The sequence below is a fragment of the Spinacia oleracea genome, chromosome 6, assembly GCF_020520425.1.
Source record: "Spinacia oleracea cultivar Varoflay chromosome 6, BTI_SOV_V1, whole genome shotgun sequence".
In the NCBI taxonomy this organism is placed as follows: domain Eukaryota; kingdom Viridiplantae; phylum Streptophyta; class Magnoliopsida; order Caryophyllales; family Amaranthaceae; genus Spinacia; species Spinacia oleracea.
Genome location: NC_079492.1, coordinates 98,766,916 through 98,786,869, shown reverse-complemented (window position 1 = coordinate 98,786,869; position 19,954 = coordinate 98,766,916). Strand labels below are relative to the sequence as shown.

The 19,954-nt window shown below is 42.4% G+C and overlaps 1 protein-coding gene across 1 annotated transcript; it reads right to left on the bottom strand.

Moving 5' to 3' along the window:
* Positions 1 to 3,998: 3,998 nt before the first annotated feature.
* On the bottom strand, positions 3,999 to 5,513 carry LOC110784553 (uncharacterized). The gene has a single exon (XM_056832524.1). The coding sequence runs from the start codon at positions 5,511 to 5,513 to the stop codon at positions 3,999 to 4,001; it is 1,515 nt and encodes a 504-aa protein (XP_056688502.1).
* Positions 5,514 to 19,954: the final 14,441 nt, after the last annotated feature.

Here is a 19,954-nt window from a genome sequence, read left to right as displayed (position 1 = left end):
ATCATTGAAGAACTAAGCACAGTTTGTCGACTTAATCCTAGAACATCTTAGGTAAGCAAAAACCTTTTGCTAATAGTCTAGAAACTATTCTTGGTTGATAGGTACGTCTAAGAACTTATTAGGTAAACCTATCGAATTTGCCACGACATAAAAGGACTCCTTACTTATATCGTTGAGTTTCACCAAAACTAACATGTACTCACAATTATTTGTGTACCTTGCCCCTTTAGGACCAATAAGTAACACCTCGCTGAGCGAAAACTATTACTAGATTGATGTAAAGGATATCCAAGCAAGTGTATATTTTGGCATGGCACCTTTTAACTCAATTTTTAAGTTTGGAACTTAAGGCTCTTACTATGTTGGTTAGATTTTAAGTGAACTAAAATCCTTAATCATGCAACATAATCAAGCTTTTGATCTCATGCATTTTAAGACATATTTAAAGCAATAAATAACTTAAAACATGCATAAGATATTTGTGATCTAGTATGGCCCGACTTCATCTTGAAGCTTTGACTTCAAAGTCCGTCTTGAAAATCTCCGTGGGAGGCACCATTTTCTTCAAATAGGGTAAGCTATAACTAATTACAACTATTTGATGGTACGCAGACCATATTTGAATTGAAAAATAACTTTGGTGCTTTAGACCAATTACATTCAAATTAATGGTACGCAGACCATATTTTCTATCCTATTTGGGCCATACTAGTCACTTCATAACCTGCAAAACAGTACATATACAATATATACCATTCACCCATTCATTATCATGAATGGCCCACATAGCTGGTTAGTTAAACACATTATGCATCACGTAAACATTTGCAGCAATTAATCAAGGGCACCAATAATCTACCAATTATTCAGTCCTTATTAATTCTAATCGAGTTGTTTTAACCTTAAGGATTTGTAGACCTAATCAAGAGTTTATGACTAAAAAGTGCTCCCACTCAAACCAATAAATTCATATGCTTTACTAATTTTAAACATAAAATTGTATTTCTAGTCTAACCGGAAACATACAAATTTAATTAAAATTTAAAGCTCATATAAGTTTATAATTGAATCCAAAATTTAATTTAATTTCAGTCGCATTTAAATTAATTCATGATTTTAATTTTAGTAAAATAATTAGAATAAATTCCATTTATTATAATTATAATATTCAAAATTAAAATCCAAGAAATTAATTCAAATTATTAATTTTAAAATTAATTAAAATTACGTGAACTGAAATTTTCAAATTAAACATTCAAAACGATCTAATCGAAACGCAAACACCCTACGCGTTGCACGCCCATGGGCTGTACGCACACAGCCATTGCTGGCCATGTGCGCGCAGCCCATGCGCTCGTTGCATAGTTGCTGCTGTCCCATACGCAAGCCTCCGCACAGCGCCCCATCGCACGCGAGCTATCGCTCGCAGTGCGCGCGCGAGATCGCTCGCTGGGCGCGCTGGTTCGCTCGCTGGCGCGCGAGATCGCTCGCTGGCGCGCGAGATCGCTCGCTGGTGCGCGCGAGCCATCGCTCGCTGGCGCGCGAGATCGCTCGCTGGTGCGCGCGAGCCATCGCTCGCTGGCGCGCGCGAGTGATGCTGTGCGCAGCGCTCGTGGCACGCGAGCTTGCGCTCGCTGCGCACGAGGCTGCGCGCTGTTGTGCGAGGCAGCGCGCGTTGTGGCGCAGCTCGCTTGCTGCCCACACGCGACTGCCTTGGCTCGCCCCTCGCCCATGCCCATCCGTTAATTGCTCGTGGCACACGTCACAAGGCAGGGCTGCTGCCTTGTGCTCGTGCACTACGCCCTTGCTCATTGCATTCGTGCCGCACGGGCGACGAGCTCCCTTGCTCGTCGTCGCATGCCCGCATTATACAACACCCCTTAAGGGTAACACGAAGCGTCCATTGCTTCGTGCGTGCAAGTTATTTGAACGAATCGCATAAAAATTTAAAATTTATATTTAAAATTAATGACAAATTAATAAATATTATTAATTTCATAATTTTAGGGCGAAAAATCGAAAATTTATTATCCAATTGATTTCCGATTGATATGGATTCAAGTCTAGGTCATAAAAATTTAAAATTTATCGTAAATTTACAATTTTTATGGTGGTTTTTAATCATAGGTTTCTAATTAAATTATAATTAATTATGAAAATCAAATTAATTCTAAATTATTCTAATTTTCAACAAATTAATCATAATTACAAATTAGATTGCATAATTAACAAGACTAGGCATTCAAACTTGTTAAACATATGCAGTAGGTCAATCAAAAATTCAAGATTTATCAACAGGAATCGCAAATATTTAATTTAACATCTTAAATTTACGAAATTTTGCATCCGAAAAACTAAAACCTTCGAAAAGTCATAGTTAGGCTTCGAATTTGAGAATTCTGGGTTCGGCAGAAAAATACTATTTTTGTCAAAATTTTAGAATGCCTTTTACATACGGAATTGACACAAAAATCACTCAATTCGGATGAGTAATGAAGAAACTGCCGAAAAACTGCGTACATATATTTAAATAAACGCAATTTGCAATTAATTAACAATTACGAAAATTAATCACCCCTTTTAATTCTTGCAAATTTGTAATATTTAACCATGTTCATGCAATTTAGATTATGAAAATAATAAGGGGCTCGTGATACCACTGTTAGGCTATGATACATATGACATTTACATAAATCATGCGGAAACAACCATTAACCCAGGAAACATATTATTTACACATAATCATTTAGCATAGTTTAGATGCATACTCTTTGTTGCGTGCCTTCCCTAGCTGCGCCCGAACCGAACAAGAACAAGTCTTTTAGGACTCCAAGTGTCGTCCCTCCGTAGAAAGTCCACAGCACGTCCGGATCCGCCTTAAGATTGACCAACTAGAATCGCCCTTAAGGTACTCAGAAAATTCGGCACTTTTGGGGCAAGATGGGTGTTTGAATTTTCTCTCAAAAACTCACTTTTGAATACTTTGAAAACTTGTATATAAATTATGACCCCTAGGCCTTTATTTATAGAGTTATGGAAAAGGAATCGTAATCCTAGTAGGATGCGAATTAATTGGAATTAGAATTCTACATGAATTCTACTTAATCAATTTATCCAATAGGAATAGACATTTAATCATACACTGACTCTTGCAGATTCAGGAATCTCGCATGAGCTCAAACTCACACACACACGGCAGCCACAAGGGCTGCCCACGCATGCGAGCAGCAGCCCACGCAGCGCGGCCCACGCATGCGCGGCCTTGTGCGCGCTGGGCTGTGGCGTGCGTGCTTGCTGGGCGATGGCCTGGCTTCGTGCTGGGCCTTCGTCCGGCAGGCCTCGTCCGATGCTAATTCGTACGATACGCTTCCGATTAAATTTCCATTTCCGGAATCTATTTCCGATACGAACAATATTTAATATTTTCGATTCCGGAATTAATTTCCGTTTCGAACAAATATTTAATATTTCCGTTTCCGGAATTATTTTCCGATTCCGGTAATATTTCCGATTCTGACAATATTTCAGTTTCCGGCAATATTTCCGATTCTGGTAATATTTCCATTTCCAACAATATTTTCCGATACGTACCATGTTTCCGTTTCCGGCAACATCTACGACTTGGATAATATTCATATTTCCGATACGATCCATATTTCCGTTTCCGGCAATATCATCGTTTCCGGAGTATTCATTTCTTGCCTGTGACGATCTTAGCTCCCACTGAAACCAAGATCCGTCGGTTCCGAATATTCATAGATGGAGTATTTAATGCCATTAAATACTTGATCCGTTTACGTACTATTTGTGTGACCCTACGGGTTCAGTCAAGAGTAAGCTGTGGATTAATATCATTAATTCCACTTGAACTGAAGCGGCCTCTAGCTAGGCATTCAGCTCACTTGATCTCACTGAATTATTAACTTGTTAATTAATACTGAACCGTATTTATTAGACTTAACATAGAATGCATACTTGGACCAAGGGCATTATTTCCTTCAAGTAACAGCAGTGTTGTTTGTTTGTTTCAGAAGTTTCCCTGTGGAGAAGAAATCCTGAACAGCCACATAAATGTCATCTTTAATGATGCTCCAAGCTTCTTTGAAAAAGAAACTGTTAAACCCATCTAAACCAGGAGCTTTATTGTTGTCAATCCCTTTCAGTGCCATATCAATCTCAGCAGTTGAAACAGGAAGAACTAAAGATTGAGCTGAAGCTGCAGAAAGTTGTTTACCTTGTCTCACAACTGTAACATCAATACCCTCCAAAGTGTCTGCAGCAGAACCAATAAGACCATGATAGAAAGCTTTGATCTCATCTTTAATCTCTGCAGCAGTGGTAAGCTTCCTCCCATTAGCATCATAAATAACATCAATACTGTTCCTGGCATATCTCTCCTTTACTGCTGTGAAGAAGAACTTTGTATTTGAATCACCAGTTTTCAACCACTGGATTCTTGATTTCTGTTTGAGAGCTCCTTCATGAATACTCAGAAACTTTTTAAGCTTACCAGTGCACTCTTTTTCAGTCAGTTGAAGGTCAATATCACTAGGAGAAGCAGCTAACTGAGATTGAGTGTCATCCAGCTCCCTCCTAATACCATCAATTCTCTCCTCCAGCCTAGCAAATTCTTTCCTATGCAAAGTTTTCAGACCCTGCTTGATGACTTTCAATTTGTGCCACACTTGAAACATAGGAGTTCCATTTACAACAGATCCCCACCCTTCTTGCACAATCTGATGGAACTTAGGGTGCTCAGCCATGTAATTGAAGAACTTAAATGGTCTACTTCCCCTCTGTCTCACCACTTTACAATCCAGCAGAAGAGGGGAGTGATCTGATAAACCTGGGTTCAGATAGTCTACACATACTTCTGGATAACTAGTATGCCAGTTTCCACACCCAAAGGCCCAATCAATTCTGGAATGAATTCTCAAATCACCTTGCCCTTTATTGTTCCAGGAGAAGAAATTTCCACAACTCTTGAGCTCTATCAGCCCAGTTGCATCAATACAAGCATCAAAATCTCTTGTTTCTGTATCAGAAACTTGGCTACCATGGATTCTATCGCCTGCATGCAGCACTGAATTGAAGTCACCCATGACAAACCAAGGGTATATCACCCTTGGTCCAATTTGAGTCAAGGTGGTCCAAAGAGGTCTCCTATGATCAATTGTATGCAAGCCATACACAGCAGTGAACTGAGCAGTAAAATTCCCATCCTTTGCAGCTAAATCACCATGAATAACTTGGTCAGTTTTTAAGCCCATAGTAAAGGTAACCTCACTATGCCTCCACCCAATCCAGATTCTACCCTTAGGAGAATAGGAATAGTTCATTTCCCACTTCCAGCAACTACCTAGCTTATTCTGAATCTTGCTAGCTTTATTTTCCCTCACTCTAGTTTCTAACAGAGCAATAACACTGATCTTATTGGTTTCCAGCAATCTCCTAACCTCCACCACTTTATTAGGATCATTCAGACCCCTAACATTCCAAGTGCAAACAATCATGGTGGATACCTATCTCCTTCCTCAACCTCTGCATCCTCACCCTCCTCCTCTATAGAAAATCCCTCCACTACATCAACCACTTTTGGAACCTGAGCCAATCCCAAAGGATGATCATAGTGTTTAGACTCTCTCCTTCTCCTGGATACTACTCTCCATCCATCATCTTGAACATCACTCACTTGTGCCTGGTTCAAAGGGGTAGTAGCAATCAAACTTGGAATGATTTCTTGAGGAACAGCAGGTTCAGGTACAGAAACAGCAGCATTCACCACCTTCTTTGGTTTCCAGACCTTAGTCACCTTTTTCTGCACTGGTTGAACATGAGTAGCAGGTTGATATCTTCTTTGACCCTTTTTAACTGAACAATCATGCCCAATTATTTGACATTCCTTACAAAAAGGTGGGAGCCATTCATACTCCACTTTCTGATTGAAGGTTCTACCACAAGAGTCCTGTATTTGAACAACCTTGGTGACAGTTTTAGTAACATCAACTTCAATTAAGAGCCTAGCAAAAGAAATCCTCAATTGCTTAGAGGTACACTCATCAGCAAATAAAGGAACCCCAACAAGGCTCCCAATCCTACTGAGAGAATCCATGCCCCAACAACACAGAGGTAGGTTAGGGAGCTTCACCCACACAGGAATTACCCTGAGAATTTCCTCTTGGAAATTAAAATCTGATGACCATGGCTTAGTGATCATAGGCCTACCAAAGAAAGTGTGAGGTCCAGCAACCAGTACCTCATCTCTATCCCTTTTTGAGCAGAATTTAACCACAAAATAGCCCTCATCATGTAGAAACACATTAGGCTTACCAACATGACCCCATTCCTTATCAATATACCTAATTACTGCCCCAATGGAGGGTTTATCACCAACAACATACATGATCAAAGCACAATCCCAAATAGCAGCCATTTTACTCATATCAACCTTGTCAAGCATAGCAACAGGAGTACCTTCCAAAATTGTGGGAGCAATAAAGGAGAGGGAGTTACCTTTGCCAGTGAGTTGGGGTCCTCGAAATAAGTTCACCCAAGATGATTTTGGGTCAACCCTGGTGTGCTGCTGTTCTAATGGAGGTCTAGTGCCTTCGTCTCCAAGTTCTCCAGAGGTACCACCATGCTCTGTTTCAGAGGAATCAAGATCCCCTTTGCTTGCGAGGGTTTCCGTACCATTTGTCAAACCCAGTACAACATTAACGTTTCTCACCATTTCCTTCACCCTTTCCAGAGCAGAGCCACCCACTCTCCCACCCCCCTGTCCTTCTTCCATACCTCCCACAATCTCGGAGTGAACACCCCTGGTTTCCGATTGGTACGAAGGAGAGTAGTTGATGGCAGCATGGTACACCGCAATAGCTTCTTGAGTGTGTGGTGAAGGTGGTCCAGCAGAAGGATGCGACGGGAATGGCGTCCTGATTACCGGCGGCAGTCGGACTTCATCTCCATTGCTGGGTATGGTGTTTCTCAACTGATGTTGGTTCATTAGGCGCAAAGAGGCAGTATGAAGAAGCGCAGAGGCCTCCTCATTGATCTCACGAACTTCTTATTTCTGATTCTTCTTCTTCCTCGCCATTTCCAATGGTGGGTGTACGATAGCAGAGAACCTTATCGTGCGCTTCTTCTTCTTGTTTTCTATGTTTTCATTCTCTTTCGTTTTTCATGAACATTATTATAGAAACTATTCTCTGCATTCTATCTCAAATTCTCGAACACTTTTCCAGTACTCTCTGGGAAAATTTTATGATCTCCAATCGAGTCTTGTGAGTGCACACAAGTCTTGATGTCGTGTTAGCCCTGGAGGACAACCGCAAGCGTTCTACTGCACCAGGGCATTGCAAAATTGTCTTTTAGACCAGTGGTTCGGCCACGACACGATAATCGCTCTAAATCGTTCACCTCGTTCATCACGATATTGAGATAAGTTTATTCTAATTATATTATTGTTGCAACATTATTATTTTATCGTATTAATTCGCAACAATCTAAAAGACAATTAATTAATGTTGCGTATGTTATTTGTGATGTTGTTAATATGTTTGATTTCTTGAACTGAGTGGACGTATAATTTGATTTGGGCTATTTGAGGATTATTTGTAGTTTGTTCATTTTTGTGTACGGGATATTAAGTTACATCAAGGCTTTGTTTGCGTTGCTAAGCTTTGAGTAGTCCAATTCTTCTTAATGGCCTAATACTTGAAGAAGGGGTAGAGAGAGTTTCATTATATTGTCAGCTAGCACTCAAATCAGAAGGAGTTTGGTGTTTGTTATTAATCAAAGAGTGATCATGTGCAGTTGCTAAAGCATGAGTTTTGTTATCCCACTTTTTGGACTAACGACATAACTGCTCTAACGTTTGATCATGTCGTGTCGACCAGGTATTGTCGTGTCACATGTAATGTCATGCCAAGGGAGGGCGTCGAGTATGACGTCAGACGACAGGGCATAGGCAACAGTGGACTAGCGACACGGGACCAGCGACGATCGACAGAGAAGTAAGAAAAGATAGGTTAAGATCCAAGCCCAAGGCCCAGAATGCGCTACGCCGTCACATTACCAGAATGAGTCCAAAGCATTGCCAAGGATTATGGAAGTCGTTAAAGAATGGAGAGGAACGTGGACAACGGCTAAGAGAAGATCCATATCTTTTAGGGAGTCTTCCAACCAATACTGCCGTTGTTTTTCATATATAAAAGGAGATAGAGCAGCAAGAAGAAAACACAAGTTAACCCAAGTTCTCAAGCATTCAAGCAATTACAATTCTCGTACTTTAAAGCATCCTCTGTATTAGTTATTATTTTTACACAATCATAAACAATCTCATATATTATTTAGGATACTTAGTGGATTGATAGCCTCATAGCTATCCGCGGTTTTTTACCTTATTCCTGGGTTTTCCGCGTCAACATCTCTCTGTGTCGTGTCTCCTTTATTCGCTTTTCATATTCATTGCTTAGTTAGTGTCGACCCAAGCCAAGTGTCGCCTCTAGACGAAATTTGGCATAAACAGTTTGGCGCCGTCTGTGGGGACATTAACTAGGTTTTACACAAAATCACCTATCACACCATGACTTCTGAAGAGATGACGCTCGCAGAGATGAAGGCAGCCTACGAACAGGCCCAGGCAGAGCTGGCCCAAGAAAGGGAATCTATTGAAAACCTCCAGAAAGAACTCGAGTCTGTGAAAAGTACCAAGTACCAGTCGCGCTACAAAGCCGGTGGAAAACCAAGGAAGATAACATTCGAGATGCCTGAGGATTTCGAAGATCTGACCGATGATGAGGAGCCCCGTGAAGAAGAAGATGGAACAGCCCCTGATCCTGTGACTCAGCGCCTGAACAAGATGGATGCACGCATGACTAAGCACTACTCTCGCCTGATGAAGCTGATGACCAAACTACCCGGAGCACCTACACCAGTGGAGACAGAGCCGACTGATGGGTATGCAGTTTCACCATTTTGTGAAGCGATCGCCAGAGTAACAGTTCCACACACACTTCGACTCCCCACCTAGACCACCCTGTACGACGGAACATCCGACCGTTACAGGCACGTCAATTTCTACAAGCAGCGCATGTGGCAGATCGGGATCCCATACGACCTGGTCGAACCTGTCATGTGCAAATCATTCGGTGGAACCCTCGATGGAGCAGCTTTGGAATGGCTTATGAACGTCCCTCCCGGATTAATCTCTTTCCTTTCCGACCTCATCAACGCCTTCTATCAACAGTTCGCCAGCAGTCGCCAGTTGGAGAAGCAAACCAGTGATGTCTATCGGTTGGTTCAAGGGCCAACCGAGTCGGTACGCGATTACTTTAACCGTTTTAATTGTGAAAAAATTAGTATAAAAAACTGTGATGTCAAGACAGCCATCGAAGCATTCAAAAGAGGTCTCATCCCCAACTCGGAATTGTACCGGGAAATAACCAAATATCCCTGTGCGATCTTCGAGGAGGTACGATCGAGAGCCACCGCCCAGATGCGAATTGAGGATGACGAGGTCATACGGACGGCATCCCAACGATCGACAGGGGGCAGCAGCGATAGGCGATCGTACACCCCAAGGAGCAACAACTGGCGACACCAACCATATAATCGCCAGAATCAGGTACAAAATATAATGTCAATCAATATGATGATACTAACAACGTTTACAGGAATGAACGGGTAGATCACCCCAACATCTCCAACTATGGCTTCAACGTCGACATCGGAGGAGTGGTGAAAGCCCTTCAAAATGTAGGTGGAACAGTCAGGTGGCCCCGGAAAAGCGACAGACCAGACTCCATGAAAGACATGAGCAAATGGTGCGATTTCCAACGGAAGTTCGGCAAACGTACTGTTCTTGGAGGCACTGCAGGAAATGGGACTGGAGGAGAAAAACATCGTCAGGAGATCGACGGTTCTAGTAGGATTCAGTGGGGAGTCGTTGAGAACCGTTGGAGAAATATCATTACCCACCTATGCAGAAGGTGTCAACATCATGACAAAGTTCAACGTCGTCGACTGCCCGTCAGCATACAACGTCATCTTGGGACGACCATGGATCCACAAAATGAAAGCAGTATCGTCAACGTACCACCAATCAATCAAATTCCCAACCAAATGGGGCGTCATGGAGATCAAAGGACAGCAAAGACACGCAAAGAAATGCTACGAAACCGCACTAAAACCATCAAAATCCTCCATCTAGCAATTACAGCCTGGGTCAACCACAGATGAGCCAGATGATCAACAGATCGACGAGGTCGCATTGGACCCGACGAAACCAGACCAAGTCATAAGGACTGGAGCGTCGCTGCCTGACAACATCAGAAGTCAGCTAGTGTCGTTCCTAAGAGAAAACTTGGACTGCTTCGCCTGGTCGCATGAAGACATGACAGGAATCAGCCCAGACGTCATCACCCACAAGCTCAACGTCGACCCCAACTTCAAACCAGTAAAATAGAAGCGACGAAAGTTCGCACCATAGAGAAATAAAATCATAGATGAGGAAGTACAAAAACTGATAGACTCGGGGAAGATCAGAGAGGTCAAATACCCGGATTGGTTAGCAAATGTCGTCGCCGTCGGGAAAAAGAATGGAAAATGGAGAGTATGCATCGACTTCACCGACATCAACAAAGCATGCCCTAAGGATCCGTTCCCCCTGCCACATATAGACGCCATGGTCGACGCCACTGCCGGCCACGAGCTACTCACCTTCATGGACGCCTATTCGGGATACAACCAGATACTTATGCATCCGGAGGATCAAGAGAAAACTTCTTTTGTAACAGACAGAGGAATTTATTGTTATAAAGTCATGCCTTTTGGTCTTAAAAACGCAGGTGCAACATACCAACGACTGGTCAACAAGATGTTCAAAAATCAACTCGGAGACACGATGGAAGTATACATCGACGATATGCTGGTGAAATCAAAGAAAGCGGACGACCACGTGGAACACCTGCGACAATCATTCGAAATCTTAAGGAAATAAGGTATGAAACTTAACCCAACTAAATGTTCTTTCGGAGTGTCAGCAGGTAAATTCTTAGGTTACATCGTTACCCAACGAGGGATCGAGGCCAGCCCCGACCAAATATGAGAAATCATCAACATCCAATCCCCCAGAAACATAAAAGAGGTACAGCGTTCAACAGGAAGGGTGGCTGCATTAAACCGTTTTATCTCCCGGTCGTCGGACAAATGTTGCCTATTTTATGATGGTTTGCGCAAAAACAAAGGCTTTAGTTGGACCGACGACCACGATACAGCTTTGCAAAACCTTAAAAAAATACTTGATGACGCCACCCCTCATGTCCAAACCCAAGGAAGGCGAAGTCTTACAACTCTAGCTCGCCGTCAGCACAACAGCAGTCAGCGCAGTACTAGCCCGAGAAGACGAAAAACAACAACTACCCATCTACTACATCAGTAAGCCCTTGCTAGAGGCAGAAACCAGGTATTTCTCCCCCGAAAAACTTGTTTTAGCACTCGTCACTGCCGCCAAAAAGCTAAGGCATTACTTTAAAACTCACCAAATAGTGGTGATGAGTAACTATCCAATCAAGTCTGTGATGCGTAGGCCAGAACTGACAGGTCGAATGGAAAAATGGACGATGGCACTCGGAGGATTCAACATCAAATACCAACCGAGGACGGCTGTAAAGTCGCTGGCCCTAGCGGACTTTGTGGCAGACTTCAGCCCCGACTTGGAGAAGATAGCAGACGACGAAGTCAAACTCATCAACAACATAAAGGAAACATGGACGCTCTTCGTCGACGGCTCATCTAACTTTCGTGGTGCAGGTCTAGGCGTCGTGATGAAATCGCCACAAGGGGACATGATAGCACAGGCCATTTGCTGCGACTTTAAAGCGACAAACAACGAAGAAGAATACGAGGCACTAATCGCCGGAATGACAATAGCTGAAAAATTGGGAGCAAGCGGACTCAACATCTTCAGTGACTCACAATTAATCGTCAACTAAATCAACGGCGACTACGAAGCCAAAGACCTGAAAATGACCCTATACCTCGAGAAAGCAAAAAACTTAACCTCTAGATTTAAACCCTTCTCCATCAAACAAGGGCCACAAGACCTAAACACACAAGCCGACGCCCTCGCCAACCTAGGATCCGCACTCAGAAAGTCACCATTCTCAACCATACCATTAGTACATCTGTTGTCGCCCGCCATCGAAAAGGACGTCCCACAAAATGCTAGCCTCGTCCTGTCAACCACAAACACAGATAGCTGGACCAAACCCATCCTTGATTACCTAACACACGAAGCCCTACCCGATGACAAGCTCGAAGCCAGAAAGATACTTTTCAAAGCTTCACGATATGTTATTTTGCAGGACGTGTTGTTTAAACGATCGGCAAACGGAATGTCGATGCGATGTGCGGAAAAAGCAGAGTGGGAAGGATTACTGAAGCAATACCACGAAGGAGAATGCGGCGGACATGAAGGCGGACGAAGCTTATCAACCAGGATCAAAAGGAACGGGTACTATTGGCCCGCAATGCTCAAAGACGCCATGAGGTACGTAGCTAAGTGCGACAAGTGCCAACGACACGCAGCTATGACACATAAACCATCTGAATTCGTACACCCCACTTTGACACCGTGGCCTTTCATGAAATGGGGGATGGACATCGTCGGTAAATTACCCGTCGCCCCAGGACAGAAGGTCTTCATGTTAGCTCTAACGGATTATTTTTCTAAGTGGATAGAAGCAGGTGTGTTTCAACAAGTAAGGGACAAAGAAGTATGCTCGTTTATATGGACTAACATAATATGCAGGTTCGGAATACCATCAGAAATCATATGCGACAACGGATCACAATTCATCAGCGACAAGACCAGGGCTTTCTGCAAGACGTGGAACATCGAGCTAAAGACTTCGACTCCAAGATACCCCCAAGCCAACGGACAGGCGGAATCCAGCAACAAGACGATCATCGCATCGCTAAAAAAGCGTCTGGATGACAAGAAAGGACGATGAGCAGAAGAGCTGCCATCCATCCTATGGGCCAACAGGACGACGCCTAGGACGGCGAAGGGACAGACTCCTTTCTCACTCGTTTACGGGTGCGAAGCAGTACTGCCCCCTGAAGTGACATTGGCTAGTGCACGATATGGACTCATGACACCAGAAAAAACGACGTGGAACTAAGTGAAAACCTCGACAACACAAAAGACTTCAGGGAAGCAGCGTTGATAAGGATGACGTCGCAGCAGCAGATCATGGCAAAATGTTTCAACAAAAAAGTCAAAGTAAAAATGTTCAAGAAAGGCGATTGGGGGCGGCGCAAAGTATTTCAAAAACGAAGGAGCTAAACGCAGGTAAACTCGCACCAGCTTGGGAAGGACCGTACTTGATCAATAAAATCATTGGAAAGGGGGCATACAGACTCGTCACCAAAGACGGCAAGTCCGTCCCCCGTAGCTGGAACGCTACCCGCCTTAAACTTTATCATTTTTGAACACTCGTCGTGGCCAATTTTATAAGTCATCATATTGTCGTTTCTATCTTTTATTCACTTTTTATCGCTTTATTTTCATTCAGAACCATTACTGACTTAAGCATCGGAGGGCAGTTGGCACCCCCAACGGCCAATCCTCGTAGCAACCCATGTTCCCTTTTGCAGAACGCACGACAGATAGCAAATTCCCACCCCGCAGAAGCGACGATACTTGAAATAAGGCAGATCCCAAGCAACGACGAATAAGCAAGCAACACAGGTACCACTTTACATATGCATAATCCTATCGTTTCAATGTCTATTCTTTGTAAACACCTGTTATGCTGCGCACGACAAGAAATTCGAAACACAGAAGAGAATCGCAAGAAAAATATGATTGAAAAACGAACACACTTGTCATACGAAACACAAACTGCGCGACCTTTAAGGCCACGAATTTCAAAATACAATCCAAACACAAACAAACACAAATTATCCAAACACCTCGTCGCCGCCATCGACAACGAGTAAAAACATCCATGAAACACACAAAAAACACAAAATATCCAAACTACTAGCTATTCACTTCTTCTTCTTGGGCGGGGGACGAAACCTCTTGCTCTTGGCCTGGGGGCACGATGACGTCAGCCACGTCCGTCGCCTCTGCCAAAACCACCTCTTGAGAAGCGACGACGGAAACATCTCCCTCGTGCTGCTCTATGAGAGCTTCCCCCTCTGTTCTGTAGTGGGAACATCCTCGACCAGGGGAGTAGCATCGACGTCAGTCACGCTAGTACCAGCAGTGTCCGCCTCCATCGCCAATTCGTCCACATCCACCACTGGAACAGACAGCTCCGCCATAGTACCACCATTAGCCAAAAAATTATCCACCTCCTTCTGACATAGCCAAAGGCTGGTCTCCCCGATTAGACACGAGTACATCATTTGCGCCCTCGTCTTCCATATAGCCAATGCCTCAACATCTTTTACCTCCTCCTGTAAAGCGTCATACAAGCTCTTCAAACCCTCCATCTCCTCTGTAGTCGAAGCCAACTCTCCCTTCACCTTCTCTAATTCCTTGGCCGCGTCAGCAATCTGTTCGTCCTTGCCCTTTAGCTGCTCGTTCTTCGCCTTAACCACCGCAGCAAGATCGGCCACCTTTTTATCAGCAACCTTCCACTTAGCCTCCCAAGAACCAGCAGCCTTCTTCGTCACCGCCAACAGTTTCCCGGCGTTATTCAGCTCGTCGCACAGCAGCGAACATTGCCGACGCACGGCCAGAGTAGCCTGCGACGCCTACAAACATAACACATCGCCACAAATTAACACACGACATGATTAACAAATTAACACACGTAAGCTAAGTTCAGCAGCGTCCGACGCGACAAAAAGAGGCTCCACCTCATGATAACGCTGATACGTCGATGGTAAAATCAACCGATCCGCGTAAGGCCAAACAACGGCAGCCTCGCCATCACCCAAGAAGCGTGGGGGCAGAAAAATAACCGTATCCTCGACATAACCTTTCTCGGCAGGACGCTTCTTGGCCGACCCGACAGGAACATTACCAATGTTGACAGCAGTCGATGATGCCTTGAACGGCTTTAGAGGTGACGACGAAGCAATGGGATGAAAACCTTCGCCTCCTATGACGACAGGCGTATCAGGAGACGCACCTATCTTAGAATGTCGAGGAATGATAGACATGGCCCGACTGCCATGCACAGCAGACAAACTCTGCCCACCAGCAGCAGCAGTTGACCTCAGACGTTTCCTCGCCCTTTCCATCACTTCGCTATGCGACATCCTCGACATTGGCTTACTTGACAACGTATGCTCTTCAAACAAAAACACAACACCATAAAAAATAAATCCCCAAAACATAACCCAAAAACAAGCAAAATATCGACACAAACAAAATACCTGAAGTATCAGCCATGTCGTCTTCCCCTTCAGCAGATGACGAATTTGCTACCACCTCCTCAGCTAAATCCAACCTCTTTCGACGACGAACCAAGCAATCCGTCTCCTCCTCTCCTTCCTCCTCTTCTCCCTCGACGTCGCCCGTCTGAGTCTCCTCCTGCCCATCTAAACGACCACCGTCGCGGCTGAAAGACATATCCTCGACAGAATAGCCTAAAAACTTCTGATACTTGTCGTGCGAATCAACGTTCAACTCAGCCAACGACGATGCCTTGACAACTGCAAAACAAAACCAAGTAAGGCGACGTTCAGTAAAACGACAAGAACCACTTTTACCTTCCGTCGTCCACCCTTCAACCAAAAAATGTCCCTTCTCTCCCAAAGAATCCTTGTTCAAATAGACAAAACGACTTTGCCAACCCCTGTCGTTCATAGCTAAACCAACGCCTAAATTCTTCTTCCCCTTCTTCGTAACCAGCGTATACCGACAACACTCCTTCAGCGTTAGGTCGTAAGAATACATCAAGTCAGCCAAGTCAAAAGGCACTTGCCAGTCTGAAGTAATCCCTTGCACCACCGCGAAAATCCGCCAGATCTGAGGCATTAACTGACCCGGACTCAAGTGAAAAACCTCGATGAAAGACCTAGCTAGCGGCGTAAAAGGAAATTTGAAACCAATTGTGAACGGATACTCGTACATAATTACATACCCCTCCGGGCAGTCGAGAGCTACTTCATCCGGATCAGGAATCTTCACCTCCGCTGACGGCGGTAAGCCGGCAAGCTCAATAAACATCGCCGGATCCACTACGGCGGAGTAAATCGGATTAAGGGACTTAACCCGACTAGATCCCGACTCCCCTTTTCCTTTGGACACAATTGACTTAGATCTAACCATCCTACTTATGAATTTCTACACGAAAATCAAAAGAAAGGAACAGACTTTACGTGAATTCGGACGAACTCAGTGCGGAAACCAACTTCTCTTTCTCCCTTTTTCTCCTTTTCTCTCTCTTTTTTTTAGATCTGGAAGTTTTCTGAAAATTTGCTGTATGAAGAACTTATTGCATGTCGTAAATTGGTATTTATTGCTTCAGAATTTCGAACGGTTTATCCCCACGATCTAGGCAGTTGTGGACGGTTTGTTTTTCGAAATTGAATTGTTTCTTTTTGCTCCGTGTGACCCCGCAAATTCACAATTGGGGGCAAACTGTTATCCCACTTTTTGGACTAACGACATAACTTCTCTAACGTTTGCTCATGTCGTGTCAACCAGGTATTGTCGTGTCACAGGTAACGTCGTGCCAAGGGAGCGCGTCGAGTATGACGTCAGACGACTGGGCATAGGCGACAGTGGACTAGCGACATGGGACCAGCGACGATCGACAGAGAAGTAAGCAAAGATAGGTTAAGATCCAGGCCCAAGGCCCAGAATGCGCTACGCCATCACATTACCAGAATGAGTCCAAAGCATTGCCAAGGATTACGGAAGTCGTTAAAGAATGGAGAGGAACGTGGACAACGGCTAAGAGAAGATCCATATCTTTTAGGGAGTCTTCAACCAATACTGTCGTTGTTTTTCATATATAAAAGGAGATAGAGCAGCAAGAAGAAAACACAAGTTAACCCAAGTTCTCAAGCATTCAAGCAATTATAATTCTCGTACTTTAAAGCATCCTCTGTATTAGTTATTATTTTTACACAAGCATAAACAATCTCATATATTATTTAGGACACTTAGTGGATTGATAGCCTCATAGCTATCCGCGGTTTTTTACCTTATTCCTGGGTTTTCCGCGTCAACATCTCTCTGTGTCGTGTCTACTTTATTCGCTTTTCATATTCATTGCTTAGTTAGTGTCGACCCAAGCCAAGTGTCGCCTCTAGAAGAAATTTGGCATAAACAAGTTGTTAATTAGTGAAATAAATGTTGCTAGTGGAATATTATGCTTCCTTATTTTTAGCCACCAGGCTTTGCATTTTGTTAATTAGTTACCTTACCCAGGATAGATTAGTGGGAAGTTACCCCACATTGCTAGGCAGTATTTGCAATATATTAGGAGTTTTTTTGTTGTAGGTTAGTCTATTTAAATAGGTTTGTTTCTTTTCATATGTGAATGAGAATGCAGTAATATCATACTTCCAACATTGCTTTTATACTCTGTTTTCTCATCGCCAACAGTTTCAAAAGGTTGTAATTTTGATGTATGTATTAAGAGGGATGGTTCAGATGCTATTGCAAATTTGCAATTAATAATAAGGCGTTGTGTTTGGTGTTGTAATACCTCGTGATTTAAAAAACTCAATTTATTAAGTTTAATTATTTTTATTAGCTTAAAATTCGTTTTAAATCATAATTTCATATTTTATTAACGAAATTTTTATTTATATTTATTTTTCAGATTTTAAAACTTAATTTCATATTTACGAGAATAGTTACATTTTAAATATTTCGAAATTTATAAAAGATTTTAAAATAACGTTTTGGTTAACAACGAATTTTGTTCGAAAACTAAATTTACTTACTAACACTTTATAAAATTTATTTTCTGTACTTAACTTATTCAAGATTAATATTTTATTTTCGATTAATAGTAATTAAATTCTGAAAATTAACCCAATATTTATTAATTTGCTTATTTTCACTAAAGAAACCAAAATCAGTTTATTTTTCTTCCTTCTTCTTCACGTCACTTTGGCCATGGAAGTCAAAACCTTCACTTTCTACTTGTCACCACCACAAGACAACTCAATCTACTTGTCACCACCACAATGCAACTCGAGCCTTACTCATCAAATCTATTTGAATGTCTGGAAATCTAGAACTAGAAGAGCTCATCTTAATCATCAATTTCCTTGATTCAATCTCTTCAACTTGTCAATACAACCAAGCTGAGTTGTTGCATCTTTGGAGCCCCATAACGACTATAAATAGCTGCTCAATCATGCCCAAATGCAACACAAATCAGATTAACAATTTCAATTTAAATTTTGATTTTAAATTTCTAATTTACCTCCTAAAATAAATTATGAACCACCATAACCACCACCATCGTGACTGCCGCCGCCACCCCCACTCCCCTTATTTCTCCGAGCAACCCAACACCGCCCAGCACCCCTTCGTCGTCCCTCTCCTCCGCGCCAGTCCCCTGCCTCCCATCCCTTCGTCCAGGCAGCGCGCAGCCACACAAACCACCATCGGACTCGCCGCCGGCAAGCGAATGCTGCCCAGCTTACCGACCACCTCCCTTTCCCAGCCACGACCAGGACCCCAGCCACGCCCTACTCCTCTGCTTCCCTCTCGGTTCACTGCTCCTGTTTCTCGTTCCTCTTGATTTGCAGTTGATTTCATTTTGAAACACTAAAGCTTGGGTTTTATTCCTTCCCTAGGTCCAATTCTACTCTAGCCCAATAAGTAAGTTTTATCAATTTTGGATATTCTTATTTTATAATTGGTAGTTACTCTAATATTGTTGATGATCGTATATATTAAATTAAAACTTAGTTTATTTCGTATTTAATTAAGTTATGAATTTATAGATATATTTATTCACTTAAAATTGAATTTAATTATAAGTTTTATTTAATTATTTCATATTTAATTGATTTATGAATTTATCAACTAAAAATATTATTTAGAAAATATTAAGTTTATATAATTTTTGGTTTTAATAATATTTCAACAACTTAATCTTTTGAAAGAATTCGGACTCGGAGCTCAGAAAGAACGAACCAAGGACAAGCTTAGCATAGCGCGGAATTAAGGTAACGGCTATTGCTAGTACCCGCAATTCCTTATAAATGCGATTATGAAATTACAACGTTATGATTGATTTATGAACTGAATGTTTTGACATGTTTTATGGATTGCGGGAAATGAAATATGATTTGATTGAATTATTTATTATAATATGATTTGATGGAATTATTCCTTATTTATGATTGATTGAATTTCTTATAAAATGATGTTTATAAGAAACCATGAAAAAAAAGAAGTTTTATTTTGATCACATGATCCAAAGGAAATATGTTACTTCAACTGAAGTAAAAAGACTAAAATGTAAAATTAAACGAAACATGGTAAATGAAAGTGAAATACCTAGTCCGTTTGGCAGTATATGTTCACAAGTTACGAGTCTCGGTCATGCATGTACCCATGGGGCATCCGCCTATTGAGCCAAGGCTCTCATGTTTTCGGGCCAAGGCCCCATGTTTTATGGACAGCGGTCCATCGTGGAAGACGTTCCACCATGTCATACTTGCCACGGCTAGCATGTGCACCCAAAAGTAATGAATGAATTAATTAAATGGCTTTATAAAATGTTTTACATTATTCTATTCTCCCTTTGTTATTAAATAAAATGAATTGAAATGAATTTACGTTGTTATAATAGTTCTTTACTGAGTCTTGGGCTCACCGTTTTTGTTTTCTGTTTTAGGTACTGCATGGAACGATGGAAACAAGTAGTGGCGAGGAATTTCACTTTAATAATATTCACCTAGTTTATGCTTAAGGTTTTAATAGTTTAATTAAAGACTTTTAGTAAGTTATGTACTT

Coding starts and splice junctions, on each gene's coding strand:
- LOC110784553 (XM_056832524.1), bottom strand. CDS start 5,513: ATGATTGTTTGCACTTGGAATGTTAGGGGTCTGAATGATCCTAATAAA.